This window comes from Prionailurus viverrinus, chromosome B2 (assembly GCF_022837055.1).
Source record: "Prionailurus viverrinus isolate Anna chromosome B2, UM_Priviv_1.0, whole genome shotgun sequence".
Lineage (NCBI taxonomy): Eukaryota > Metazoa > Chordata > Mammalia > Carnivora > Felidae > Prionailurus > Prionailurus viverrinus.
The window spans coordinates 2,614,924-2,642,294 of record NC_062565.1 but is presented as its reverse complement, the minus strand read 5'-3'; the positions used below and the strand labels follow the sequence as shown (position 1 = coordinate 2,642,294).

Below are 27,371 nucleotides of genomic sequence, written 5' to 3'. Positions count from 1 at the left end.
TCCCACAGTCGGGCAGTTTAGGCTTGAACGCTACTGAGCTAAGAAGGGGGCAGAGGTCTGGGCTTCAAAGGGAAGACTGTTCACAGGAACATGCGGAGAGGATGTTCAGTAAACAAAAGTTTGCCAGGCCTTGTGGAGACAAGGAGACAGGGAGAAATTTGATCAGGTCCTGTGAGCTCCCCATGGCTCACTGCACCTAGCTCACACTTCGGACTTACTCTGGTGATAGCTCTCTTCCTGGCCCAGGCCCAGTCACATCCTTGTAGGCAGTAGAGGGGGTGGTAAAAAGTCTACCTGAGTATTTTGGGCCTAATTGCCTTCAGCTCATAAAACTCCACTCGTCAAAGTGTCTCATGCTGGGAGATTTGTTCTGAACCTTGTCACAAAAGCCACATCAATCATCAAAACAGCGTATTTTATGATTAAACATGGAAAGAACTCCTAGGCCTTCCTTGGAGCTGTGTTAACTTATTCTATTTGACGTTTCCAATGCTAAGAGAAATAGCTGTTCAAAATTTACAAATTTGATTAATGCAGGTGACTTTTTAAGAGGAAACAACTGAATAATCAGATTCACTGAAATCAGGATGTGGGTCCTTTGACATCGAATAATCGTAACTTTGAAAGAAACGTTTTTAAAGGTGACATTTCCCTCCTGTCTGGGATTGCTGTGTTCACGGATTCTAGGGGGTTTTTGCCTGTGACTGCAGTTCAGATTTCACGATAGGACATACAAACCTTTCAAGAGACCCAGGAAATGAACTAATTCACATAGACTAGAAGCGGCATAGAAACTTAATTTTATTAGAAGATCTTCGTGAGGAAAAACTAAACATTGGCGGAGGTGTACTTCCGTGGAGAGGAATGGAAGACGCCCTCCAGCTTCTGACTTTGGTGATAAGGGTGTGCTGGTGGCCGAGAACAGCCAGAATAGGCACTGGGACTCATTGGGTGCCAGTATAGTTAAGGTGAAAATCTGACTTACAACGTCCACCTCTCACGTCTGTTGCAAAGGCACATGGTCTCCCCGATGTGTTTCCTTGCTGTCTTTACTTCACCTGTGTACAATTATGAAACGCATTGTCTGCCTGAACTTATTTCAAACAAGGAGTCCACCGGCCTGCAGGACTAACGCAGGACATATAGGAGAGGGGAGTCTTATTCAGGAGGATTCCATTGAATTAGAAGAGAGAAGGCTAGGCCAAAGTCACAGGCTGCCAAGTTTGGGTTCCACATGGACATTTGATCCTGCAGGAATAATCAAGGACACCCAAGTTTTCCTCTTATGGGTTCCTTAGGGCAAAGGTTTGTCTTTTTTGGCAAGGTGACTTCTTTTAATTCAAGGACTCTTGGGTCGATTGACAGGCCTATAAATTTTCTTTTCAACAGGATTTGCCACTACTCAACACCTGCTATCCCAATGACAGAACGTGAGGCACAGCTCTTTTCCTTGATTAAGTGGATGGCTCTAAAAAGAGCCTTTTGGTTTGGACAGGAGACTTGAGCTCCAGACTAGGCCATATTTCTACTTGCCCTTGGCCTTGTGGTGGCTCTCGGTCTTCTTGGGCAGCAGCACGGCCTGGATGTTGGGCAGGACGCCGCCCTGCGCGATGGTGACGCGGCCCAGCAGCTTGTTGAGCTCCTCGTCGTTGCGGATGGCCAGCTGCAGGTGGCGCGGGATGATGCGCGTCTTCTTGTTGTCGCGGGCCGCGTTGCCCGCCAGCTCCAGGATCTCGGCCGTCAGGTACTCGAGCACGGCCGCCAGGTACACCGGCGCGCCGGCCCCCACCCGCTCGGCGTAGTTGCCCTTGCGGAGCAGGCGGTGCACGCGGCCCACCGGGAACTGCAGCCCGGCCCGCGACGAGCGCGTCTTGGCCTTGGCGCGAGCCTTGCCGCCCTGCTTTCCGCGACCGGACATGACGGAGAAAATATCACAAACCTGGGTACGCTCAGTATGGGCTGAGCCAGAGCTACCCTATTTATAGTCTCTAATGGGCGCAAAAAGAAAACTATCCCATTGGCTAAAATTACAGTTTCGCTGCAACCAATGGGATGCTGGTTTTCAAATACACTTACTTTGATTGAACGAAATTAATACGTGACGTTTGCAGAACTCGCCAATTAGCTACAGGATTTCGTCCAGTGCCTCCTTTGTTTAAGAAGCTGTGGATAAAAAGGACACTTAGACCCTCATACTCATTCTTTCTGTTTTCAAGTCCGTTAACAGTGATTCCCGACCATGCCTGAGCCAGCCAAGTCCGCCCCGGCCCCGAAGAAGGGCTCGAAGAAGGCGGTGACCAAGGCGCAGAAGAAGGACGGCAAGAAGCGCAAGCGCAGCCGCAAGGAGAGCTACTCGGTGTACGTGTACAAGGTGCTGAAGCAGGTGCACCCCGACACCGGCATCTCGTCCAAGGCCATGGGCATCATGAACTCGTTCGTCAACGACATCTTCGAGCGCATCGCGGGCGAGGCGTCGCGCCTGGCGCATTACAACAAGCGCTCGACCATCACGTCCCGGGAGATCCAGACGGCCGTGCGCCTGCTGCTGCCCGGGGAGCTGGCCAAGCACGCCGTGTCCGAGGGCACCAAGGCCGTCACCAAGTACACCAGCGCAAAGTGAGCCCGCCGGCTGCAGAGCAATCGGTAAGGTTCGGTCCACCCCCCAAAGGCTCTTTTCAGAGCCACTCAGTCTTCTAAAGGGAACTGGCACTTATTTACACTGAGTCTTTGTTTTCTGTAAAGAAACCGTATCTGAGTCCCGTGTTTTCGTCTCGCTAGAAATTACAGTGTACAGCAAGTTGAAATAACTCCAGAGACGTATTTCTATGGGTTTCGGTCAGGAAGGATCACATTCGTGATCAGACAAGCCTACTGAAAGAAAGCACCCTTTGTCTCAAACAAAACCTGGTCAGCTTTGAACACGTCAGCCTGGCAGGGGGTTCCATGACCACAAAGCTCTGTCCTTAGCTCCCAGGCGCACCTTAGAGCGAAGCCCTGGGCACGCGCTGAGAAGCGCACACCCTTTTATTCGCTACTGTTTCTTTTGGGGATGGTGCCAGCTCTGCTCCCCCAGGTTTGGATTCGCCACTCGCCAGTTAGAAAGGCAGCAGAAGGAAACGGAAGACCCCCGTTCGTCGGTGGCCACGTTGGTCTGGGCAGCCAACCAGGGCGCAGCGCGCGGAGTTTAAACTTTACCGCCGGCCGCCCGGTGGTAGTCTGTCCTCACTGGGGTGATTCTGGGCCGTGTGGCTAGGCGTGAGGAGCCGCTGCTGGACTCACTCCCTCGTTTCTCTGAGTGAAATTCCTCTTTAGGGGAGGGATTGGGTTCTGTTCCCTGCCTTTCCTGTCGGAGAATCCATCCCATGGTTTCTTTCTCTCTCTGCGCCTTGCATTTCCTGTTTCTATGGGAAGACGTTTGGAAAGAAAATGAGAAAAGCCAGAGAAGGCTGTTCCTTCATCCCCAATTCAGGGAGTACAAATCCTCTCCGCTTTAAGCCTTAGGAATGGCATATTTGAAAATATTTTGGTCTTGGCGGGGTGTGTGTGTGTGTGTGTGTGTGGAAACACTTCTACATTTGAGTTGGGTTTGCTGAACTTTTTGATAATGCCCTTTGTCCAATGTCAGTACTCCAGTGACTCAGTTCCACCCACAGGTGTCTGGGTGAGAATATTCTTCATTCTTAGTGGCAAAGTAGTAGATGCAGCCACATACTCATGGCCAAAAAGACTAAACAGATATATTGCGGTACATTCACTCGCTAGGAGTCCACATAGCAGGAAAAAGATTAAGATACACAGCAGTGCTTGGTGAAATTTCAGAAACCTAAACCTCAGGAGGTTCATAGATGATAGCCCTCTCTAGGACTCGTAAATACATTACTATTTAAGCTTCTATAGAAGCACGTGTAAGTGTAGGATTCAAAAAACTTTAAGAGCTCCATGTGCGAGTTTTTAAAAATCAGGAAGCGCACACCTCAGTGATTGAGGTAAATAACTTGTTACCAACATTCCAGATTTAGTGCTAGAAGTTCATCATGGGTGTTTGATACAACTTGTTTTACACTTAAGATGTATGTTACACATACTCCCTTTATGTAGCAAATGCTATACTGAAAAATATAATAGGGAAAGAATCTTGCACAAAAATCAATGTCCCATCATCTCATGTGTCCTAGAGGAAACCTTATAAATGAGAATTAAATACAGTACAGGGTTTCTGTAGATAGAATTAGTTTCTTTGAGGGTGTAGGAGAAAAACACTGACAGGCTATTAAAAAGGCCCATGAATTCAGAAAACTCAAGATGTGGGCTACAATTCAGCCAGAACCCACCTCCAGCGCCTGTAAACTTTTCTGTCTACTCAGCTTCTCAAAATCTTTGGGACAGGTCTCTCTGGCCTATACATGTGTGTGTGTGTGCATGTGTGTGTGTGTGTTCTGTATATGTTTTATGTATTCATGTGTATGTATGTGTGTATATCCCGTCCTCAATTCTGTTAGAAAAGAAATATTTTTAAGTCTATGTATCATTTCTCCTTCCATCGCCCTTCGAGACGGTTGATGACAGGGGCGCCTGGGTGGCTCGGTTGGTTAAGCGTCCGACTTTGGCTCAGGTCATGATCTTGTGGTTCATGGGTGTGAGCCCTAACGTTGGGCTTCAGATTCTGTGTCACCCTCTCTGGGCCTCCCCCACTCACGCTCTCTCTCAAAAATAAGTAAACATGAAAAAAAATGAAAAAAAGGTAGTTGATGACAGTAAATTTGCCATATATTTGGTTATTTTCATCACTACTTTCAGACCACATATGCCTTTGGTCCTGTCCATTAATCCATTAGTGCAGATAATTGGCGGTAAACTCTGGTCTTTCTGTTTTACAGCATGAGGGACTCGGCAGATAAAATCCAGGGGAGGAAATGAGAGGATTTAGAGGGATTGAGTTATCTACCACATAGATCCTCGGCCTGGGGAACGTGTGTGTGCAGAGATGGGTGTGGATGGCATAGGTACGGGTACAGGTAGGGGTATAGGAATAGGTAGATATGACTTGCACCTGTCAGCAGGAAAGATGTTTTGAAGAACCCGGGAAGGAGGATTCTGAAATCTGCGCAGAATGGACAGGAGCACGCAGAAGGCATTTGTGGTCCTTCTGTACAGGGTTCACACATCGGGTCCATTGTCCTTCAGCATTTAGAAACTTGGAATTCCTGAAAGGAGAGAAAAATAAAGAACCCAATGCTAGATTTTGTGGGTTATTTGCACTTTGGCGATCCAGGCATCTAACCCTTCGTTGTTCAAAGTATCTTGATTAATTTACGGCACTGCTGATCAGTCTTGGGGAAATTGACTTGAGCTCATCCCAATCTGAATGTCACTTCACTGTCTTACACCAGACTGGCTGGTGTCTTCCGTGATCCACATGATGTGCCCCAAGTAATACTTTTTGTCATCTTGTCTCTAAAGAACAACTTTTAGGGCACAAAGGGACAGATTGGAACATAAAAAACAGATGAGAGAATCTTATCCTAAAGGAGAGGCTTTTCCCCAAGTTACATTACCTGAAAATGGCCTTTGTCCAGCCTAGAGAAATTCATGTTTTCTTCATTGAAAACTTCCTTCCAGGTTGAACAAAATGTACTGACAAAAGCTTAACCCTTTTTTTTTTTTTTTCCTCACTCCTTCCTAGATTTCATGCAGTTTACCAGCCCTCAGGACATTGTATCGGGCACATGACATTAATTTGACCACAACTTCCCTTAGGCACCTGTTAGGTTCCTGGATATGGAAGCATCTCCTCACCCACAACTGTCCAAACCCCTTTAAATGTGTATTGTTTCTGCAGATGGCTCGTTTATCTGCTTCCTAATACCTTTTCTTTTAAGGCTTATTTATTTTTTTACATTTATTTATTTATTTAGAGAGAGAAAGAGAGTGTGCAAGCGGAGAAAGGGCAGAGAGAGAGAGAGAGAGAGAGAATCCCAAGCAGGCTCCGCACTGTCATCTCAGAGCCCAACTCGAGGCTGGATCCCACGAACAGCGAGATCATGACCTGAGCGGAAACCAAGTCAGACGTTCAACCGACTGAGCCACTCAGGTGCCCGGCTGCTTCCTAATTGCTTTCAACTTCTATTGAGCTTCTGTTTCAGAAGCTTGCCTTTTCTGATGTTGTCACCTATTCGGCCTCTTGGGAGGTTTCACGAGAAAAGCAGACATGCGGTATTAAAACACAAAACAAGTTAACAAAACGCACAAGGAAATTATTTTCCAGACTTGAATAGGGTTAAGAACTTTCTCTCAACTCCTACGGCGTTGAACATACGTGTAAGTATTCCTGGCATCACGACCGACTAGGACTGCTTCAGCTTAAATGAGTTGACTGAGGGCCTGACCAGTACTAGGACGGGGGTCGGGTAGACTACGGGACGAGGACCCCACCCCTGCAGGTGTGCAAGAATCCCAGTGACAGAAAGAAGAACCAAATAAGTGCCTCAGCCAAAGGGCTGGGCTTACATCATTTTGAGGGAGAAATTATGAAAAGCTGTAAGGGACCACTGGAATCCCGAGGATATTAATTTGGGGGGAACCTCATATGTATAGATATTTATTTGTTTTTGAGGAAGAGAATGTGAGCAGGGGAGGGGCAGAAAGAGGGGACAGAAGCAGGCTCTGTGCTGAGAGCAGAGAGCCCCAAACATACGGGGCTTGAACTCACGAACCATGAGATCACGACGTGAGCCAAAGTCGGACACTTAACGGACTGAGCCACCCCTGGGGAGAACCTTTAAATTTCAAGGCACCAGGGCAGAGGCTCCAGGCCAGGGCTGCTGAGGCCAGGGGAGGAGAGGAAGGAGCCGTGACCCGCGCTTATCCACACGCCGTGAGGTCTGGTCTCGTGTAGCTTAATAAACAGGTTACATTTCCCTGACTGCATTTATGAAAGGCAGTGGTTCTCATGTGTGTCATTCCCCGGGCTCCCCTTTTATATCTATTTTTAGTGGCCCCTTTTTCCAGCCTAGAGTTAAATTCTTAGGTAATAACACTTAAACGCATGCATAATTTCTAAAGGTCATGAAACAGTGTAACTATTATATAAAAATGAAATAAGAGACAGTTATTTTAACAATAAAGGAGATGACTTCAACATGAATGCTTGCGTCCTACACAAAAACACATAGAGAAGTAGTTGAGTATTTGCACCTGTACTGGTGAGCAGTGAAACCAGTAGGATGGATGTGGATATATATTAAGACGTTTCTTACAAGGACCCGGCTCCTGTGCCTGGGGAGGCTGACAAGGCCCGAGAGCTGCCGGGTGAGTCAGGAACTGGGAGACCCAGGGAGGCCATGCTGTTCCAGCCTGAAGACCCGCAGGTTTGACACCCAGGCAGAGCCCATGTTTCAGTCTGAGTCCAAAGGCAGGAAGAAGCCAATATCCCAGCTCAAAAGCAGCCAGACATGAATAACTCTCAGTCAAGGGAGGGACAGCCTTTTTGTTCCTTTTCCTGATTTCAACTGATTGAATGTGGCCCACCCACATCAGGGAGAACAATCTGTTTACAAATTAAGTCTACCAATTTATTTTTAATTTTTCTAATGGTTTATTATTCATTTTTGAGAGACAGACTGCTAGCAGGGGAGGGGCAGAGAGAGAGAGAGAGAGAGAGAGACATACACAATCTGAAGGAGGCTCCGGGCTCCGAGCTGTCAGCACAGAGCTGGACGCTGAGCTCAAACGCATGAACCACGAGATCATGACCTGAGCCGAAGTCGGATGCTTAACCGAGTCACCCAGGAGCCCCTTAAGTCTACCAATTTAAATGTCCTTGTCATCCAAAACCCCCTTGACAGAAATACCCAGAATAATGTCTGACCCAGTATCTGGGTAGTGCACGGCCCTGTCAGGTTGACACAACAGTCCTCACAGAACCTGTGTGTAGAGTCATCCTGGAGCCACAAAGACCTTGTAGGGTTGACTCGGGTGTTCAAACACTGAAAAGAGACTTAACTCTCAGTGAGGCGACTTTTTTTTTTCTTTTTGTAAACACCAATGATTCTTGGGGGACATGAGCATGTGAAAGGAACAAAAAGGAAAAAAATCCGGATTTGTCGGAAACTTCAGTGTCCCCTAAACTACACACAAACACGTGGGCAAAGACCTCGTGCTTCTGGGTTCTGGACTTTATCCACAACAGGTCCCGCACCTTCAGATTTACCCGGAGACACTTGGAAGTCGCGTGTCCCCTGACTCCATTCTTCATAGGACACCCAGCAGCCCGTCCGCTCCTGTTAGGGGTGCACCTCCCCCCAGTCACTGGGACAGCCTAAATCCGGTCTGCCTCGTTCCTAGCATGCTCCCGAAGGGCCACTACTGCTCTGCGGGAATGCAGACTCTGGTGACTTTGATCGCACAGGCTCCAGCATGGCAATGTTAAAGGAGAGAGCTGCTGGGAGGCTTCCGAGATGCTGGGGTACCCCCAGAAACAGTCGGCAGTGCTGATAGATCCGTTCGCAGAAGACCTGGAGAGGCGTCAGGCCTGGGTAAGCCAGAAGGTCCATGTGTCTAGCTGAATGGTTCCCAGAAGCTGACCCTGGACATGGGAGTAAGCACAGGCGTGAGACGAGGTGGACAGCTTTGTCTATGTGTGCCAGCCCGCCGGCTTTGAACGAAGGCAGCAGCACTGACACTGACATTCAGCTTCAGCCGGAAGAGAATAAACAAGCCGGACACTGAAACACAGGTGGGGGGCCACGTGTGCGGGGCCCACTGTGATACTGGAGCTCCTGTATGTACCCTCGACCCTAAGAACATAGGGGAACTCAGCTCTCCTCGAAATGTGGCGCAGAGGCATGGTGACCCCGGAGGGAATGGACTCCCCACAGCCGCCTCCTGGGTTGGCCTTTACAGCAGTCACCTCCTTGTAGATGCCTCAGAAGCCTCCCGCCCCTGGCCACCTGATACGTATGCACCCGATAGGTCAGCAAGTCGTCTCTCTGTAAAATCTGTCAGAGACGCTGAGGGCCCCCCCCCCCCCCCCCCCCTTGCTGGAAGCTTAATAGACATGGAGTGAGAACACGCTCTGGGAAAGACGAGGCACGTGGGAGCTGCTGGTGCTGGGACAGCGATCCCCAAACCTCAGACTTGACTTTGTTTTCTTGTCCTTCTCACAGACGTGTTGTACAAGCCTAGAAGGAAAGAAATGAAAATAAACGTGTGTGTCTTTGGGGGGCAAAGAGAACTGAAGAGAGAAAGGGGTCCCCCTTTGGAGAAAGGGGATCAATTATTATTGTGTCCTTGGAGAAGCAGGTGATAAAAAAACAAAACAAAACAAAAACACCATCAGGGGTGTCTGGGTGGCTCAGTTGGTTAAGCGTCTGACTCTTGACCTCAGCTCAGGGCATGGTCTCTCAGTGAGTGAGTTTGAGCCCCGTGTCAGTCTCTGCGCTGACAGTGTGGAGCCTGCTTGGGATTCGCTCCCTCTCTGCCTCTCCCCTGCTTGCATGCTCTCTCTCAAAATAAATAAACTTAAAAAAAAAAAAAAAAAAACAAAAGCAAAAACATGGTCACTGTCCTAAAGGACATAGATCATGATATACAACAACAGAAGGAGCTTTATACGTGATTTATCTGATTCCCGAATCATGATCTGATATGGTGTGTTCTAAGGGAGGTGGAACAGAATGGGCAAATTCTTCAAAGCAAACCCCAGCATTCAGGGCTCAAGCCACACGGTCCCAAGGATAACTAGTCTGGATTCATTTGTGTAGAAAGAAACATTATTGTGAAAAGTGTTATTAACGAGACAAGTGACATTTTAGAGAGGTTTACTCCGGCGGAAGCGTGCAGAGGGAGAAGACTGGGGAGGAAGGCCCCCTCCGCCGTGACTGAGGGATGAAGGGAAGCAGACCCCGAGTCCCTCACTCTGCCCCCTCCACCATCCTATTCCACGCCCCACCTCCTCTGTCCTGGCCACTGAACAGCTTCCACCTGCTGAATGCTCCCAGCCCCTCGCCCCTGCATCCCCTCAGCAGCCCAGAGATCCCTGGGACTTCGTCAGATCAGCTTCAACACTTCCGAGCCCTTACCCTGGTCTCTGAGGGGTCAGGTGCTCCGGCCCAGGGCTGCCTCGGGCCTCCGATCCCCAGGGTCCAGCTGGCCTCCTCTACCCCAGCCTCCCTGACCCCTCCGGCCTTCGCACTACCTCTCCCTCTGCCCGGAATGCTCCCGCACGTTCCTTCTCGCCGCCTCCCTCCCAATGACCCCCCTCCGTGGCTAGGACCGGGCAGCCTCACTGGTATCAGGCAAGAAATTACCTCGAGGTCCCGGCGATCTCCCGCGGAGGGCACGGCACAGAAAGACTCAGACTGCGTCTCAGCGCTCTCACCACAGTGCCTTACTTAAATCAGTTAGAAACCCAGCAAGCAGCAGAGGGGAAGAGAGAGGTTCGGTGCAGGAGGGGGCCGAGCCAGCTACCTGATTCAAGTGTGTGTGACTCTCGTCTATCTGTTCTCTCCGAGCATCAGCCCGCGGGGCAGATGCAGGGCCGGCGCCTGGCCCCACGGAAGCTCGCCCAGGAGTCTGCTCGACAGCCACAGGCTTTATTTTTGTTCCCAGACTCCTGGTGTCCCCAGAGTGGGGCTGACTTCAGGCCTCATGATTACCGACTGACGCGAGTCTGGTGAGCGTGAGTTCCAAACATCTAGCATCTCGTATATTTAGTGCAAGAATAGCTCTGGACCCTTTCGCCCCTACGATCTCTACTGAACAACGTACGCCCTGTTTCCTATTTACCTCTTCTTATGACATCTTAAAGGTTTTTGCCTCTATGTTACTAATTAAAAGCATACTTGTCTTTTATAATAAAATTACTAATTTTTAAAAGTAAATGTGTGTTACAATCCATGTCATTTGTGGGCGTAATCCCTGGCATATAACGGTAAATATATGCCGGATGGATGAGTCATGCTTTCTTTCCTCTCCAGCTCGTGCTTTTCCTGAATCGTCTGTGCACACATGCCCGCACACACGCACACACGCACAGGCACTGGGAAGGAATCCCACAGACCTGAGTTCTGGCATGCTAGAGGGCTTGCCATCTGACCTGTCTCGTTTCCGATTGCTCGACTGTAAATTAGAGGAGGGTTTAACAAGACGATCTTTAAGTTTCCCTCCAGCATGTAGGGCGTCATCAATAATGTGTGTCTCTGCTCCAGGTTTCTTTGTGCTGTGGCTTCACCTTAGTCCATCAAACACATTTCAACAAAATCAAAAGCCTTCTGTCTTTTGATAAGATTGTTAGGAACATTACCGCTAAGATCCAGAAGCAGAGGAAAATTTTCCTATATAACATCAGTGAATTTTGCATAAAGGAATCCGTAAGAGGAGAAATTAAATTTTAGAGCCTTTTCAAGCGGTATAAAGTCAGTAGAGTAACAGATTTACAGACAAGCCCGGGAAACTTTGCAGAACTTTAAAAAAAAAAAAGTCTGAGGGGCACCTGGGTGGTTCAGTTGGTCAAGCATCCAACTCTTAGTTTAGGTTCAGGTCGTGATTTCGTGGTTGGGAGATCGAGCCCCATATCAGGCTCTGTGCTCCCTCTCTCTCTGCCCCTCCCTTGCTTGCACTCTCTCAAAAAAGAAATTACTTTTGATTATTTGAAAACTAGAGTAAACTTCTCATGAAAGGAGTAACAATGAAGTAACGTTATAGATTACCATCACTATAAAAAAATTAGGGGCACCCGGGGGGTACAGTTGCTTAAATGTCTGACTCTTGATTTCAGCTCATGATCTCATGGTTTGTTAGTTTGAGCCCCGAGCTGGACTCTGTGCTGATTGATAGCACAGAGCTTGCTTGGGACTCTCTCTCTCCCTCTCTCTCTGCCCCTTCCCCATTCGTGCTCTCTCTCTTTCTCTCTCAAAACAAATTGCTGGAAGCCAAGCTAACCCGGCCTGAGTGGCAGGGCCCGGGCTGTGGACGGATTGGTGACTGCAGGGCGGCCCACGACAGTGAAGCTTCTTCTACTCCTGCTTTTAGGTAATTTGGCCTTCAAACTACCTGGGGTATTGCTGTTGTCTGTGTCCATTTTTATTTTAGTTTTTTATTTTTATTTCTATCTTAGTTTTATTTTCACTTTTTCGCCGACGCCGTTCATCCTTCGGGAACCCCTGGACCTGCCGGAGCTGGACTCCGGCAAAAAAAGAAATAAAAACTTAGAAAAATAAAAGGCAAAGATAACACCACCACACAGCAATTAGAAAGGTCAAAATCTGGAACGCTGAGAACACCAAATGCTGACAAGGACGTGGAGCAAGGAGAACCGTCGGTCGCTGCTGGCGGGAGTGCAAAATGGAAAAGGGTCTTCCATCCTGGAAGAGAGTTTGGTCAATTCTTACGAAACCATACATATGCTTTCCCCATAATCCTGCAATCGCCTTCTTTGGTATTTACCCAAAGGAGTTGAAAACATGTCACACAAAACCTGCACTCAGGCGCATGTAGCAGCTTTGTTCAGAACTGGCAAAACTTGGAAGCAACCGAGACGTCCTTTGGTAAGTGACTGGATGCGCAAACTGGTGCAGCCAGACAACGCTATCACTCAGCGCTAAAAGGAAATGAGCTGACGAGCCGGGAAAAGACGTGCAGGGACCTAAAATGCATATTACGGAGTGAAAGAAGCCAATACAGCGTTACGGAAAAGGTAAAATTATAAAGATAGTAAAACGATCACTGGTTTCCAGGGGCTGAGGGGAGGGAAGGGATGAGTATGTGGAGGGAGCACAGAGGATTTTGAGGGCAGTGAAAACACTGTGTGATGCCATAATGATGGATACATACCATTATCCACCGAGAGTGAACCTGATGTAAACTGTGGACTTTGAGGGGTGCCTGGCTGACTCAGTCGGTTGAGTGTCCGACTTCGGCTCAGGTCACGATCTTGGGATTGGTGGGTTGCAGCCCCGCGTCGGGCTCTGTGCCGACAGCTCAGAGCCTGGAGCCCGCTTCGGATTCTGTGTCGCCCTCTCTCTCTGCCCCTCCCCCGCTCATGCTGTCTCTCTTTGTCTCTCAAACATAAATGTGAAAAGAAAAACCTTTTTTTTAAATAATAAAAAAATAAAAACAAAAAGTCAAAGATAAAGTAACATAGAAGTTGTGGACGTACTTCTTGTATATTTATAAGCTTGTCACTCAAGGGCAGACAAAAAAAAATACTATTCTGCCGATTGATCACTTGAGGCAAAACTTCCCATCTGTTCAAATTGCCTATGAAAATATAGAGACAATTTGGGGCGCCTGGGTGGCGCAGTCGGTTAAGCGTCCGACTTCAGCCAGGTCACGGTCTCGCGCTCCGTGAGTTCGAGCCCCGCGTCGGGCTCTGGGCTGCTGGCTCCGAGCCTGGAGCCTGTTTCCGATTCTGTGTCTCCCTCTCTCTCTGCCCCTCCCCCGTTCATGCTCTGTCTCTCTCTGTCCCCCAAAAAATAAATAAACGTTGAAAAAAAAAAATTAAAAAAAAAATAAAGAAAATATAGAGACAACTTAATAAGATTAATTTGGAATATGCCAAGAAATAAGTGACTGACCAGCCATGAGAAGTCTCTCAAAGGCGATGGCCTTGAGATGGGTGAAGAGAGAAGCTAGTCTGAATCTTTGCCTGAGACCTCACATTCAAAGTTGAATAGCTTCAGACATCTTTTTGGAAACCATATTATAATACCTTTGCTAGATGACTTACAATTTCAGATTTCTGAATTTTTATACTAGTGGTGACTTTAAAAGAAAAATTTTAATGCACTGGAACAAAACATAAGAGACAAAATAATTCCCAGAGATTTCCTGAGATGCTTAGAATGAAGAAAAATATCCACCAGTAAGTGTATTTTGAGTGTGTTTTAACTTTTTAAAATGATTTTTGGGGTGCCTGCGTGGCTCAGTTGGTTAAGTATCTGACTCTTGATTTGGGCTCAGATCATGATCTCACAGTTTGTGAGATGGGGCCCTGTGTAGGGCTCTGTGCTCAGCGTGGAACCTGCTTGAGATTCTCTTTCTCTCTCTGCCCCTCCCCCACTCATGCGTGCATGCTCTCTCAGAATAAACATTAAGAGAAAATAAAACGACTTTATATCACATCTGCTTTAATTGTGAAAATACAGAACAAAAAATTGAGAATATAGGCATGGACTTTTCATGCAAATATTCGGGTGCTGCACAAAAATGTTCAATAATGGTAACTTTTGAAAGTTCCTGCACTTGTGTATGAAAAAAACTAATATGAAGTACACCCCAATTAATATTAGAAATATGTGCATATGATGTGAATATGGAGTTGTACCTAAAACATGTTCTAATCCAAACATACTAGCGTTTTTTACTAGTTGGTTCTTGTGAATGTATTTTGAGAACATGGAACTATAAAAAATTCTTGCACTCAAATTTGAGGGGTAGCATTGTATAAATGTAACACTGGATTTTTAAAATTAATTCTTGGGGCACCTGGGTGGCTCAGTTGGTTAAGAGTCCGACTTGGCTCAGGTCACCATCTCATTGTTCCTGAGTTCAAGACCCGCGTGGGGCTCTGTGCTGACAGCTCAGAGCCTGGAGCCTGCTTTGGATTCTGAGTCTCCCTCTCTCTCTGCCCCTCCCCTGCTCACACTCTGTCTCTCTCTTCATCTCAAAAATAAGTAAACATTAAACAAAATTAAAAAATAATTCTTGATATTAACGTGATTGTTCTGTAGCTTTTTAATTTAATTCCACCACCAACATTTTAAACTCACATCTTGAAAATAAAGTAATAGAACGTTAAGGTATCCTGCAAGTGTTAATACATTTGTATTTGGCCAAATACAATTATTTATATTTGTCTCCAAGCAACTGAAACTTAATACTGCGTGCAACTAAAATAATTATACCATGAGTGTGTGTACATGTATATGTATATATGTATTTGTGCATGTATGTCACATACATAAATGTATTATTTATACACACGCTAGAATAAATTTTAATTTCTCCAATGCTTTTACTCCAAGGGGATTCCAAAAAATTCAAAAGCATTGGCTATCTGGTTTTTGATTATTTCATGCTCCCAGCACGGAACAGCAGTGAGATGGAAAATACAGATAGATGCAATCCTGACATCTTAGCTATATATTCTGTAAGCCCAAATACACTACACACATACATATATACGTACACACCCTAAAACAAAATTATACATAACACATTTTTATATTTTTTCATTTATATTGTATCTAATGGAATTAATGGAATAATCAGAAACTGGACAATTGCTGACCCCTTATTTTTTTAGTACTCTCTTGGGGTAAGAATGTTAGAAAAATTAAAACTTCGTATTCCTTTCAAAGAAGTGGCATGCAGCCGATAATGACTGGGAGAACCATTTGGGGCTACATGTGCAAAGAGAGCACACGGACAGCATCCTCATATTTATTCTGTGAACTATATTAATTCTTTCAGAAGTTCAAGGTGGAATATTAAAATTACTAATTTAGGGGCGCCTGGGTGGCGCAGTCGGTTAAGCGTCCGACTTCAGCCAGGTCACGATCTCGCGGTCCGTGAGTTCGAGCCCCGCGTCAGGATCTGGGCTGATGGCTCGGAGCCTGGAGCCTGTTTCCGATTCTGTGTCTCCCTCTCTCTCTGCCCCTCCCCCGTTCATGCTCTGTCTCTCTCTGTCCCAAAAATAAAATAAAAACGTTGAAAAAAAAAAAATTAAAATTACTAATTTATTATGAGTATTCTTTACAAAACTTTGTCTATGTTTATTTATTTTTGAGAGCCAGAGAGACAGAGCACGGGCAGGGGAGGGGCAGAGAGAGAGGGAGACACGGAATCTGAAGCAGGCTCCAGGTTCTGAGCTGTCAGCACGGTGCTCGAACTCAGACCGTGAGATCATGACCTGAGTGAAAGTCCGATGCTCAACCATCTGAGCACCCAGGCGCCCCATGAGTATTTTAACACATACCTGGATAGGAGTCCATTGTGCCTTTTCTAAAATTTGTAATTATATTGTTTTTTGAAACTATTTAGATTGAGCCCCCAAATCTGGTAAATTAACCTTGATAAGGTGATGTCTTATATTGGCAGAGAAGAATGAAGCAATTAGCTCAGGAAGAAAAGTGAGTTAGAGTTAAAAAGAAAAAAATTATTCTGGACCGAGATAAAGGACTGTCAGAGAAGAGTGTAATATGCACTTGGCCTTTGAAAACAGCATCTGCCACTGAAGTGTTCTTGAGGCTCTGGAGTCAGGCAGGCGCACCAGTGGTCACAGAGAACTAACTACCCAACGTAAGCCCTAGAGTGGAGATTTTGGTCTCTCTTTATTCCCCAGAAGCCCTGGAAGAAGTAGTGATTACAAGTTTTGAGTTAATGCGTCCAAGACATTACTGACTGAAAGTAAGGCCGATCTTAGATGTCCGGACTAACAGTAACAGTAAAAAGAGAGGGGAGGCAAGAAAGTATGCAAGAATCATGTTTAAACCGTGCAAATTGGAGAATTAAAATTAAACAAACTGGCACCTGGCTCACTCAGTTGGTACAGCATGTGACTCAATCTCAGGGTCAGGAGTTCAAGCCCCGCATTGGGCGTGGAGCCTAGTTAAGAAAAAAATGAAAACGCTGTAGATCAAGGCTCAAAAAAGAGCTCCCTGCCTTTTTATTCACTGAAATTTCATTTCAGGAGAGCGGATTTCATTTTAATGACAGCCATCATTGGGCATGCAGACCGATTTGCAAGGCCTTCTCAAATTATTCTGTGTCTCAGCTCCTGCCAAGGGTATCCCCAATGCTACCTACCGCCAGCCAACAGGATGGTTATGAAATAAACAAATGAAATGTCTTCTTGTCCTAAAGGCAGTGATTCTCAAAATATGATCTGGGGACACATGGGGGTCTCTGAGACCCTTCTGGTGGATGTGTGAGACTAAATTTATTTGTGTAATACTGAAACTTACTTAACTTTTCCACTCTCATTTTCATTTGACAATCATATTGCAATAGATTGACTGCAGAAACGAATACTGTACATGAATCCAGCTGTCTTCTATTAAGCCAGAAATTAAACACATTTCCAAAATGTAAACACAATTCCACTCTTCTTCCTGAATTTTGTTATTCTGGAAAACTGCAAGGATTTCTCATAAAATATGTATGTTGCCGTAAAATGGGAGTTGCCTACGTGAAACTCACAACGAACAGACACGGGTTCCAGAAAAGAGGGCATTTCAATGTGAGATAGAGGAGGCAGGCTCAGGATGCACCTTTCTGGAACTTCACTAGGAAAACTGGGGTGGAGTGAGGTGTGCCTTGGAAGGCATACCCAGGAAAACATGCAAAAAGTGACCCCTAGAAAAATTCAAGTCTGAAAGTAGTGCCTGGATTAGCAATCCTCATCCTTAAGGGGTGAACGGAGGTGATTAATTTAGGTTCTCATTTTCCTCTCTGTCCCCATTTTTATCCCAACACCATTTTGGTTACTTGGTGGAAACGTAGGCCTACAATGAGAGGTAGCAGAAAGGTCCGTACTCAGCATTGACCGTAAAGAATGTTAAAGGGACTGTGACTTGGTAAGTTTCCTTTAAACCAATTTATGTGATTCAGAGCCTTCCAATGGGAAGGGGGAGGGGGGACAGGGGAGATACTGATAAACGGTGGTATTCCGTAAGGGGAGAGAAACAGATGTTCAGCCAGTTAAGATTTTCACTAGAAGCTGAAAGATATTTTCTTCTCGTCGTACTTTAAAATTTTCTCACTAATTAACCGAACGAGTGATTCTTGGTGTGAGAATTTAGATGTTAAGTGAAATACAATAAAATTATTTTGGGGTGTCTGATGTTTGTGAGACTAAAAAAACAACAATAACAACTTCAGATCTTATTGGAAACACAAGGCCAAAATGTAGCTTTTGCACAAATTAAGAAGCACGGACCAAAGCCTTCAGATTAAAAATTGCATTTACCTACCTCTAAATCGGGAAATAATGGGCACTGGTGGTTTTGGAAAGCGTAGATGGCTGTGAAAGAAAGCCCGTGGGGGCGTCTGACCCCTACCTTGGAGGCACCTTGTACACGTACACGGGGCGGGGGCGGGGGGCGCGATCTCCCGGCGGCTGCGCTCGCGCCTCTTGCCGTCCTTCGGCGCCTCGGTCACCGCCTCCTTGGAGCCCTCCTTCGGGGCGGGAGCGGACTTGGCTGGCTCAGGCAGGGCCGAGAGCAGTTGCTGAAGGGCTTGAGAATAAGAGGGAAAATGAGAAGGGGGCTCTACGTGCCTCTGTTCACAGCTTGTTAGCCTTGACTGGTCTTGTCACGGAGCACAGGAACCACCCCCGCCCCCCAAGCCGAAAGACTGGAGAAAAACTGGGGGTCTCTAGGTTCTCTTTATGCACAGCTTCTCACGCGAAGAAAATTAAACAAACCGGGTGTCTAATTGGTGGTAAATTCTACAGGGCATCATGTGGTTGTATCCAATCAAAATAAGTGTATTTGAAAAGCCAGGATTCCATTGGCTTAAATAAGACTGGAATTTTAGCCAATGGGACAGCTTTATTTTGGCGCCGCGTGAGGACTATAAGTAGTGAAGCTGTGTCCCATCCTACCCACCCACATTCTAGTCCTTGGTGAATTGCTTCCTGTCGTTATGTCTGGGCGCGGGAAGCAGGGCGGCAAGGCTCGCGCCAAGGCCAAGACGCGCTCGTCGCGGGCCGGTCTGCAGTTCCCGGTGGGCCGCGTGCACCGCCTGCTCCGCAAGGGCAACTACGCCGAGCGGGTGGGGGCCGGCGCGCCGGTGTACCTGGCGGCCGTGCTCGAGTACCTGACGGCCGAGATCCTGGAGCTGGCGGGCAACGCGGCCCGCGACAACAAGAAGACGCGCATCATCCCGCGCCACCTGCAGCTGGCCATCCGCAACGACGAGGAGCTCAACAAGCTGCTGGGCCGCGTGACCATCGCGCAGGGCGGCGTCCTGCCCAACATCCAGGCCGTGCTGCTGCCCAAGAAGACCGAGAGCCACCACAAGGCCAAGGGCAAATAAGGTCTCCCTAGCAACTTGCGAACCAAAGGCTCTTTTCAGAGCCACTCACTATTTCTGGGAAAGAGCTGGGACAGTAGTTAAGGGTCTAACCTAATGTGCCACGTAACTTTAAAGCCCAGCCCGTCTGCGCTCTCAATACGTGTACCAATCAAGATCCTCCTGCCTGCAAAGATACCCAGGAAAAGAACCAATTAGGGATGTTGCGCGGGCTTTTTAAAAAGGCAAAAACTACTTTGCTGCAGTACAGCCCCCTACGGGCGATCCATAAAGTCGTAAGTAATCCACATACAAGGGCTGAATAAAATTCAGTCCCCAACTCGTTCTTTGCAAGTGAAATCGAGAGAAAAACTGAAAAGGGGAGCAGATGCAGGGTTTAACTTAACGGGTTCAACCTGAGCGTACAGCTGTTTTTCAGAAATCTCTGGGTGGCTCTGAAAAGAGCCTTTGGGGTTTTGCTGCCTTCTCAAAGGCCAACTTCCTACTTCTTTTTCGGGGCCGCTTTCTTCGCTTTGGCAGCCTTGGGCTTCGCTGCCTTGGGCTTGGCGGCTTTGGGCTTGGCCGCCTTCGGCTTCACAGCCTTGGGCTTGGCTGGGCTCTTCGCCGCCTTCTTGGGCTTGGCGGCGGCCTTGGCCTTCTTGGGGCTCTTGGCCACCTTCTTGACCCCGGCAGCCGCGGGCTTCTTCGCCTTCTTCGGAGTTTTCTTCACCGCCTTCTTGGCTCCCGCAGCCTTCTTTGGCTTCTTGGGGGTGGCCCCGGAGGGCTTCTTGGCCTTCGCCGCGCCCGCCTTCTTGGCTTTAGGCTTGGCCTCCCCGGAGGCCGCCTTCTTGTTGAGCTTGAACGAGCCCGAGGCGCCGGTGCCCTTGGTCTGCACCAGGGTGCCCTTGCTCACCAGGCTCTTGAGGCCCAGCTTGATGCGGCTGTTGTTCTTCTCCACGTCGTAGCCGGCGGCCGCCAGCGCCTTCTTGAGCGCGGCCAGGGAGAGGCCGTTGCGCTCCTTGGAGGCGGCGACCGCCTTGGTGATCAGCTCTGACACCGGGGGGCCGGTGGCCTTGCGTTTAGCCGCGCCACCGCCCGCAGCTTTCTTGGTCGCCTTCTTCTTGGCAGGTGACTTCTCCACCGGCGCCGGGGCAGCCGTCTCGGCAGGCGCGGTTTCCGACATGGCCAGAGGCAGGAACTGCGAGAGGGAGAGAGACTCAAAATCCAAAGGGCAAGTCGTGCAATGCCGCCCGACTCCGGCCAGGCGCTTATATAAGCCGGTGGCGCTCTGTGATTGGTGGAGCGTCCAATCCACTGCCCTCAGGCAGCCGCCCTTCGCGGTTGGACTCCAGAACTGTGTTTGTTAGCCCCCCAAATTTGATTAAATGCTGAAAATAATTGTACAGAATTTGACGCTTTGAAGCTGTAAAGGAGGAAAGCAGCCTCCAGGTTCACATGCTGGCTTGTGTTTTCATGAGTCGTGCGCAACAGATGAAAGATATTTTTAAAAATCTTTTCAGCTTTTCACGTATATCCACTGGGTTTAAGGCATTGTGCTAGTTTGTTGCAAGTTGCAATAAGTTTCTACGAACTATCAAGTGGAGATTTTTTCAAAAGCTTTGTCCCTAGGTTCGGCCTTTGATTTTTTGCTAGAGGAAGACCCAGGTTTCCTTGGTTTGGACATAAACTTTGTTTCCAACTGTAGCAAGTAACACAGGGGCAGCGCAGACAGTTGCCTGCAGCCCCAAATTCACCACATACACCCCACACATCCCACTTTCAAAACCAGTTCTGCTTCCTAGGATTTTGCAGGTGACAATATCTCTAGAGAATGCCTTTTGCAGCTTGGAGATGTTCAGTAGCCAGAATGACGTCTACCTTGCAGCGGGAGGAAGAGGAATGACTTTCGCTTCAGGATCCAATGACCTGGATTCAAATTCAAACTTAAATTGAGTGTGTTTTTTTAAATCGAGATACTTTCTCTCTTTAGTATTAGGCAAATCCATGATGATAAGTACAAAAATTGCCTTGCCCGGATAATGTGCTTTAGGAAAAACTCAAACCTGCTGAAAATATTCAAGGGGTTCCAGTAGTCCTCAAAAGTACAGACTGTGTAGATGACATGGGACTTTGTCCGGTTTCCTAGGTGCTCTTCTCAGTGCTCTCATTCAAACCCCATATCTCCATCAACATTTAATAAAGTACACTGTCAGGAATACCCTCTTCTGTAAGCAGCCAGGAGACATCAATGTGGGCATTTTTGTGTGTTTGAGCAAAGGCAGACCTGTATTTCAGAGAAATTGTTGACTATCAACCATGAGAAGGGTGGGAATTGAGGGACTGCAAGTTATAGAGGTTCAGAAGAATTCAGGAATACATTAGCATCCAAGAGAACTGAGGCAGTAACCTTGAGGTTGGAACGGAGGGAGGATATGTTTGCTTATTAGTTTGGGAGGAGGGTGAGGTGGGGAATGGATAGGATTTTGTGACTGGCCTGGATGAGAAGGGAGGTCTAATGATTAGAATCTCTACTGCGATCAACACTCACCTAGTTCTTCCCTGTGACAAACTTTAGGGAAGTTTAAAGTTGCCAACGTATTTCTCCCCAAAGAGCTCCTGGAGTTGAACCTGTAGCCAACTTAAGGCCAAATCGGGACAGTGTCGTTTTCTGTTGCTCTCAAGTTAAGAGTGCTTTTTAGATTTTTTAATTGTGTTAAGAAAAAAAAAAAAAAAAAGCCGGAGACAATATTTGGCCTGAAAAGGCCAGAATATTTGCTATCCGGCCATTTTGCTATGTTTTGGACTCATCCACACAGACACAGATTATGGGATATTGCTACAAGACTGTCTTTTTTCAGAACCATGCACGTCAAGAACTAAAGAAGGGATATTAACAAAAATGTTTTAAGCAAGCATTTTCCACCACTTCAACCACAAAACTTTCAGAAGATCTAGGGTAGGGGAAACCCAAACCTCTATGCTTAAGAAAGGCATAATTAACAAGGGCTAACATTCACTGAGCATTCACTAAGTGCCAGGAAGTAATCTAAGATTGCTCTACAGTCTTATTTGCCACAGTTTACAGCTATACAGAGACCCAGGGCAAGGAGGAGTAACCTGCCAGAAGTTATATGGCTAGTCATTGGCAGTTTTAAGGTTTGAACCTGGACCACAAGCTCTGTAAGCAGTATATGTCCTCAGCTCTATTATGATGGGAAAAATCCTAGAAAGGGTGAGGAGAAATCAATCTTTGAAGCTTGTAAGAGATAACATCAAGTAGTCTCTAAAACTAAGAGCCACTAAAGAATTGCTAAACTCCTCTATAAGAGGACTCTGGCCCGCAGGTCAGAATGGCCTTTTTTCTTTTCTTTTTTTTTTTTCAGAACGGTCTTTCTTGTCAATTCCCCGACATTCCAAAAAGTTTTAGGAGCCTGTAGCTGGGATGTCAGCCTCTCTGGAAGGGCAAACCCCAAATACGGGAAAGAATATAAGGCCCAGATGGCTGACCAGTCTGAGAACACTCGAGAAAAACTGCAACATCATGGGAATTAGGATTTGTAATCAAAACAAGCAAATAAACAATTATAGTCCTATGTGAAAAGCACAAGATTTTTCAAAAAAAAAAAGTAATTGGACAAATTTAATAGACACAACAAATTTATTAGGAAACCCATTATTTTTGTGGAAACTAGTAACAGCTTTAAAATCTTAGTTCCGTTTGACTCCTTTTGAAAAAAAAAACCCAAAAATCCTCACAACCCAACTTCACACTGAGAAGCACAATTTTAAAACAAGGAAATACCTTATGCTTTTTAGAGCTCCTGAGAATTCAGAGGACAGCCTGCAGGTCAGAATATGTAGGTCATTGTCGGCCCATTTTCCACAATCACATACATGGATAAAACCGAAAAGACTATTCTTGTCAAACATCACGTTGAAGCCTTTTTAAGCACGGAGGGTACTACATGTTCTGTGCCTCCGAGTAAGAGAAGCAAATTGAGGCCCATTCCTTGATGTAAAAGCACTGGGGATACTTGACAAAAGTAAAGCGGTTCTTGCCAACTGCACGATGCACAGAAACCTGGACTCAAATTTCTTTCCTTCAATCACTTCACGTGGCCCAGAACAGCTCATTTCTAGCATGGCTGGTTCGTTTCAATATGTTCAAACAGCTCCTTTGTGCTAAGTCCCAGGAGGGGGTCAGCGAGTGCGAAACCTCCCGATTCACAGCACAGCCACCTCCTGCAGTCTTCGGGAGCACACGCCTGGTGTGGCACAGGAGCTATTGGAAACCGCCCCGTGTTGTTCCCGAGCCTACCGTATATTCCCTACAAGTTTAACAGCTCTTTTCTGGTGACAATGGAGGGGCTCTGAAAAGAGCCTTTGGGGTAGGGTGTACGGAGAACGCTACAAAGCTTTATGCCCGCTCCCCACGGATGCGGCGCGCCAGCTGGATGTCCTTGGGCATGATGGTGACGCGCTTGGCGTGGATGGCGCACAGGTTGGTGTCCTCGAAGAGCCCCACCAGGTAGGCCTCGCACGCCTCCTGCAGCGCCATCACGGCCGAGCTCTGGAAGCGCAGGTCGGTCTTGAAGTCCTGCGCGATCTCGCGCACCAGCCGCTGGAACGGCAGCTTGCGGATCAGCAGCTCGGTGGACTTCTGGTAGCGGCGGATCTCGCGCAGGGCCACCGTGCCGGGCCGGTAGCGGTGCGGCTTCTTGACGCCGCCGGTGGCCGGCGCGCTCTTGCGGGCCGCCTTGGTGGCCAGCTGCTTGCGCGGGGCCTTGCCGCCCGTCGACTTGCGCGCCGTCTGCTTCGTGCGAGCCATGACAACTAGGGCTAGCTACTCAGCACTGCCGGATCAAGAACACGGGTCCCAGTACTTATAGCGACCCTCGAATCCTGATTGGACAGTAGGCGCCCGCCCCGCCCAGCCTCGCCCCGCCTCCAGAATTCACTTGGTTCAATCCATTGAGGACCGGAAGCGTCTTCCCGCCTCGCCCGCTGATCTCTGTGATGCACAAAGAAAATGTCGGACTTTTCAAAAAACTTCTAGGTTGCATGAGCATCCCTTACCATGTTGTATTAAGAATCCCAAAGTGCATTTCACTAATTTAAAAAGCGTCATGATTGCATTCCTGGTAAAAATGCATCTACTTTAAATAAAGTCAATTGGCGGGACTGACGTGGTTTTCACGTCCTGCCACTGCGTTCTAAGCCAGAACTCCCAGACGAAGAGAATCGCTGTTTACCACGATCGTCCTGTTGCCCCTCGGACGATGTATGGTAAGTTCGGCTTTCAGTACAAACCTGCTCTTGACAGTAAAGACTCGGCATGACCGGACGTTTAGCCACTTTGTGATAGACACACCGGGGGCCGAGTGCAGAGACGCGCGGATATTTTAGGAACACGTTAGTTTCAGGTCTGATCGGCCCTAACCCATGCTAAGGGCACTCATGGTACGGCGCTCAGCTAAATCAATAAAGGGGTCCACAGCTCCTTAACAGATTTCGTGGGTGGCCCTTAGAAGGGCCTTTTGGGCAATAGGTGCGACGATTTAAGGTCATCTTAGCCCCCGAAGCCGTAGAGGGTGCGGCCCTGGCGCTTGAGCGCGTACACCACGTCCATGGCCGTGACCGTCTTGCGCTTGGCGTGCTCCGTGTAGGTGACGGCGTCCCGGATCACGTTCTCCAGGAACACCTTGAGCACGCCGCGGGTCTCCTCGTAGATGAGGCCGGAGATGCGCTTGACGCCGCCGCGCCGGGCCAGCCGCCGGATGGCGGGCTTCGTGATGCCCTGGATGTTGTCGCGCAGCACCTTGCGGTGGCGCTTGGCGCCCCCCTTGCCTAGGCCCTTCCCACCCTTACCGCGTCCAGACATGTTTCCGGAACAGACAAACACGATTACTCGCCGAGGTAGGAGTTTATATACTCCTCTGTCGGACCTGTTTGGGAACACCGCCGACCCACAGTATCCGCCCTGTGAGGTCTCCGACAGAGCCCAGCCCGAGTTTTCAGCATCAATGCGAGGGGCGGTGCTTACAGTCCTTGGTTAAAAAAAGGCGCCTGCGGTTCTCTGCGCTTGCCCGGGCCTCGGTGGCCGGGTGAAGTCTTGCTGTTGTTTCTGTCGCTCAGCACTGATCGAGGTGGCGACTCGTGCCGGGGCAGCTGAGCTCGCCTGGAACTCTCCTGAGCTGCGATTGCAGGCATTTGGGGGCGTTTGTGAAACCGCGTCGGGCGCCGGGTCCTCTCTCCGTGACCCGTCGGGCGGCGCGCGTCAGCGCCTCCTGGCTACAGGTCAAGGTGCGGTTTTTACCTCCCCATTTCCTTTCTTTACGTATTACTTATCGTCTTCTTTCCCTTCCCCTTCGCTGCCACATATTTTGGGGGAAGTGACTTATTCTCTTCATCTGGGTTGGAAACACTAGGTTTCTTAAGTTGTTGAGGAAGGTGACCTTTTACTCCTGCCTTGCAGAGCGCAGGAGCAGGCGGCAAAGCTTTTCCAAGCTCCCCCTCCCCCACCAAGTCCTTTGATGAACTGGGAAACCGACTGCGCCCAGAAACCGTCTGCCTTTCATTTACAAACAAAAGGCAGAAGGAAGAGACTAGGGAAGACTTTATTCCAGGGAAAAAACCTTGGAAAGGCGGCGCTGTGGTGGTTTCCCTGATCGGGCCGTTTGGAACGGCCTCTCTCGGGCGCTGGCTTGTCTCCCAGATAATGAATCGTTTCTCCCTGGAAACCTGCTCGTCCACACGCACGCTTCTCTTTCCCCCAGCCTCTGTTAGGTTTACACTTCCTATTTCAAAAGTGTGTGATTATTTACTCCTTGAACAAATACCTAATTTTATTCCAGGAATCAGCCACTGGGCGTATCCTAAACTGTACTTCCCGTAAGTTAAAAACACTACTTGCCTGTGTTGTATTCGTGAACATTTACTGAGCGGCGAGTCCCGCCTCTTTCTCCATCCCTGTTTAAAAATGGAATCTGCGCGCTTAACCTTGAGGAAGTAAAAGGTGTATCTGCTGATGAATAAGGGCACTCTTTCCCCTGCACCTATAGAGAAACGGGCAGCATTCTGCTTCAATATATACCAGCTGTTCTTGGAAATCTTATTTGGAGACCAGTCTTTTCAAGACAAGTCTTGCAGCACAGAACAGTTATGAGTGTTCCTTTGGTGAAGGTAACATACCTTGAAAGGCGTGTAATTTGATTTGATTGCATTGCCAGTGCTCTGTCCTGAAACATTCACGGTCTCTGTTTCCTGAAGGTGTAATTCCCTGTTAAACGCGAGACTCTTCATTCTCTTTTCCCCCTTGCATGGAGGGAGCAAACAGACGGGCCTGCAGATTTTTTAGCTCCATCTGCTGGCAGTCTGTTCCCTGCATGCAAGGGGGAGAAGAGAATTAAAAAAGTCCCCAATATTTTAAGAGCTTAAGGTTCTCATTTCATTTCAATTAAATACTATTAAAATTCTATTTTGTGTCTCGGCATGTAATTATGCTAATTGACATGAGCTGTCCAATAATTTCTTGGTGAATAATTGGGATACATGCAGGGATTCCCCCCCCCGCACACACACACACACACATTAGGAGAGATAGTATTTTCCAAGAGAAATATTGACAATGTTTTAAGCTCTGTGAAACTTAATTAGGCCCTTAATTAGGCGAAATTAAGGCCCTTAAAAGGCCTAATTAAGGCCCTTGCCCCTTAATGAGGCGAAAGTTGTTTGCTGATCCACACCTCCTTGGTTGACAATTTTTTAATATTATTAGTTCCAAGTGTTTGGCTCAATCCTTTTCAATATTGTCGTGTTTTCAATTTAATTTGCACATCCTTATTTCCTTGTCACCTGATTTTGTTTTGTTTGTTCTGGTTAAGGCTTTGGAAGTGGCTGGGAGATTGTTTTCCTTATCTTTGACTTTTTTGTTGCTGTTTTCCACTCAAAGTTAGCTTCCCTACTAGTCATTACTCCCTCTCCCAAATCTCATTTCTCCTGTCCCCCACATGCTTGCACACTCATTTACACATGCACACAGACATACCGGTCCAAAACGCCACTAACTTTTTGGAGTCTTTTCCACTCCATGAACTTAGGCCCTCAAGTCCTTTCTCCCACTTTGGTAGTATCTTACTTCCACACAGAGCAGCCTTTCACCAGCTCAGAATCTTAACTGTGAGACCCGGAAGCAGGGAGTTTCCTTTTCTTGCCCTCGCCTCAGAGCAGTCACCACCGCTGCTGGCATCTGTAAAGCTTCCTTCAGCTTCTAACTCCTTCCATGTGCTGTTAAGACCAATGGAAGGGGGCGCCTAGTCTAGGTGGCTCAGTTGGTTAAACGCCAGACTTTGGTTCAG

The 27,371-nt window shown here is 47.7% G+C and overlaps 6 protein-coding genes across 6 annotated transcripts; 2 read left to right on the top strand and 4 right to left on the bottom strand.

Annotated features, from left to right (window-relative positions):
• Positions 1–784: 784 nt before the first annotated feature.
• On the bottom strand, positions 785–1,934 carry LOC125166341 (histone H2A type 1-E). Its single transcript, XM_047860219.1, has one exon. The coding sequence runs from the start codon at positions 1,916–1,918 to the stop codon at positions 1,526–1,528; it is 393 nt and encodes a 130-aa protein (XP_047716175.1). The 5' UTR covers positions 1,919–1,934; the 3' UTR covers positions 785–1,525.
• Positions 1,935–2,205: 271 nt separating this feature from the next.
• LOC125166345 (histone H2B type 1-K) lies at positions 2,206–5,941 on the top strand. Its single transcript, XM_047860223.1, has 2 exons — positions 2,206–2,643; positions 5,916–5,941. The coding sequence occupies exon 1, from the start codon at positions 2,240–2,242 to the stop codon at positions 2,618–2,620; it is 381 nt and encodes a 126-aa protein (XP_047716179.1). The 5' UTR covers positions 2,206–2,239; the 3' UTR covers positions 2,621–2,643; positions 5,916–5,941.
• Positions 5,942–18,632: 12,691 nt separating this feature from the next.
• On the top strand, positions 18,633–19,038 carry LOC125166340 (histone H2A type 1-E). The gene has a single exon (XM_047860218.1). It carries the CDS (start codon positions 18,646–18,648, stop codon positions 19,036–19,038), a length of 393 nt encoding a protein of 130 aa, XP_047716174.1. The 5' UTR covers positions 18,633–18,645.
• Positions 19,011–20,281, bottom strand: H1-5 (H1.5 linker histone, cluster member). The gene has a single exon (XM_047860213.1). The coding sequence runs from the start codon at positions 20,195–20,197 to the stop codon at positions 19,517–19,519; it is 681 nt and encodes a 226-aa protein (XP_047716169.1). The 5' UTR covers positions 20,198–20,281; the 3' UTR covers positions 19,011–19,516.
• A 2,372-nt stretch (positions 20,282–22,653) lies between these two features.
• On the bottom strand, positions 22,654–23,858 carry LOC125166337 (histone H3.1). The gene has a single exon (XM_047860214.1). The coding sequence runs from the start codon at positions 23,840–23,842 to the stop codon at positions 23,432–23,434; it is 411 nt and encodes a 136-aa protein (XP_047716170.1). The 5' UTR covers positions 23,843–23,858; the 3' UTR covers positions 22,654–23,431.
• A 473-nt stretch (positions 23,859–24,331) lies between these two features.
• LOC125166351 (histone H4) lies at positions 24,332–24,898 on the bottom strand. Its single transcript, XM_047860231.1, has one exon. It carries the CDS (start codon positions 24,893–24,895, stop codon positions 24,584–24,586), a length of 312 nt encoding a protein of 103 aa, XP_047716187.1. The 5' UTR covers positions 24,896–24,898; the 3' UTR covers positions 24,332–24,583.
• Positions 24,899–27,371: the final 2,473 nt, after the last annotated feature.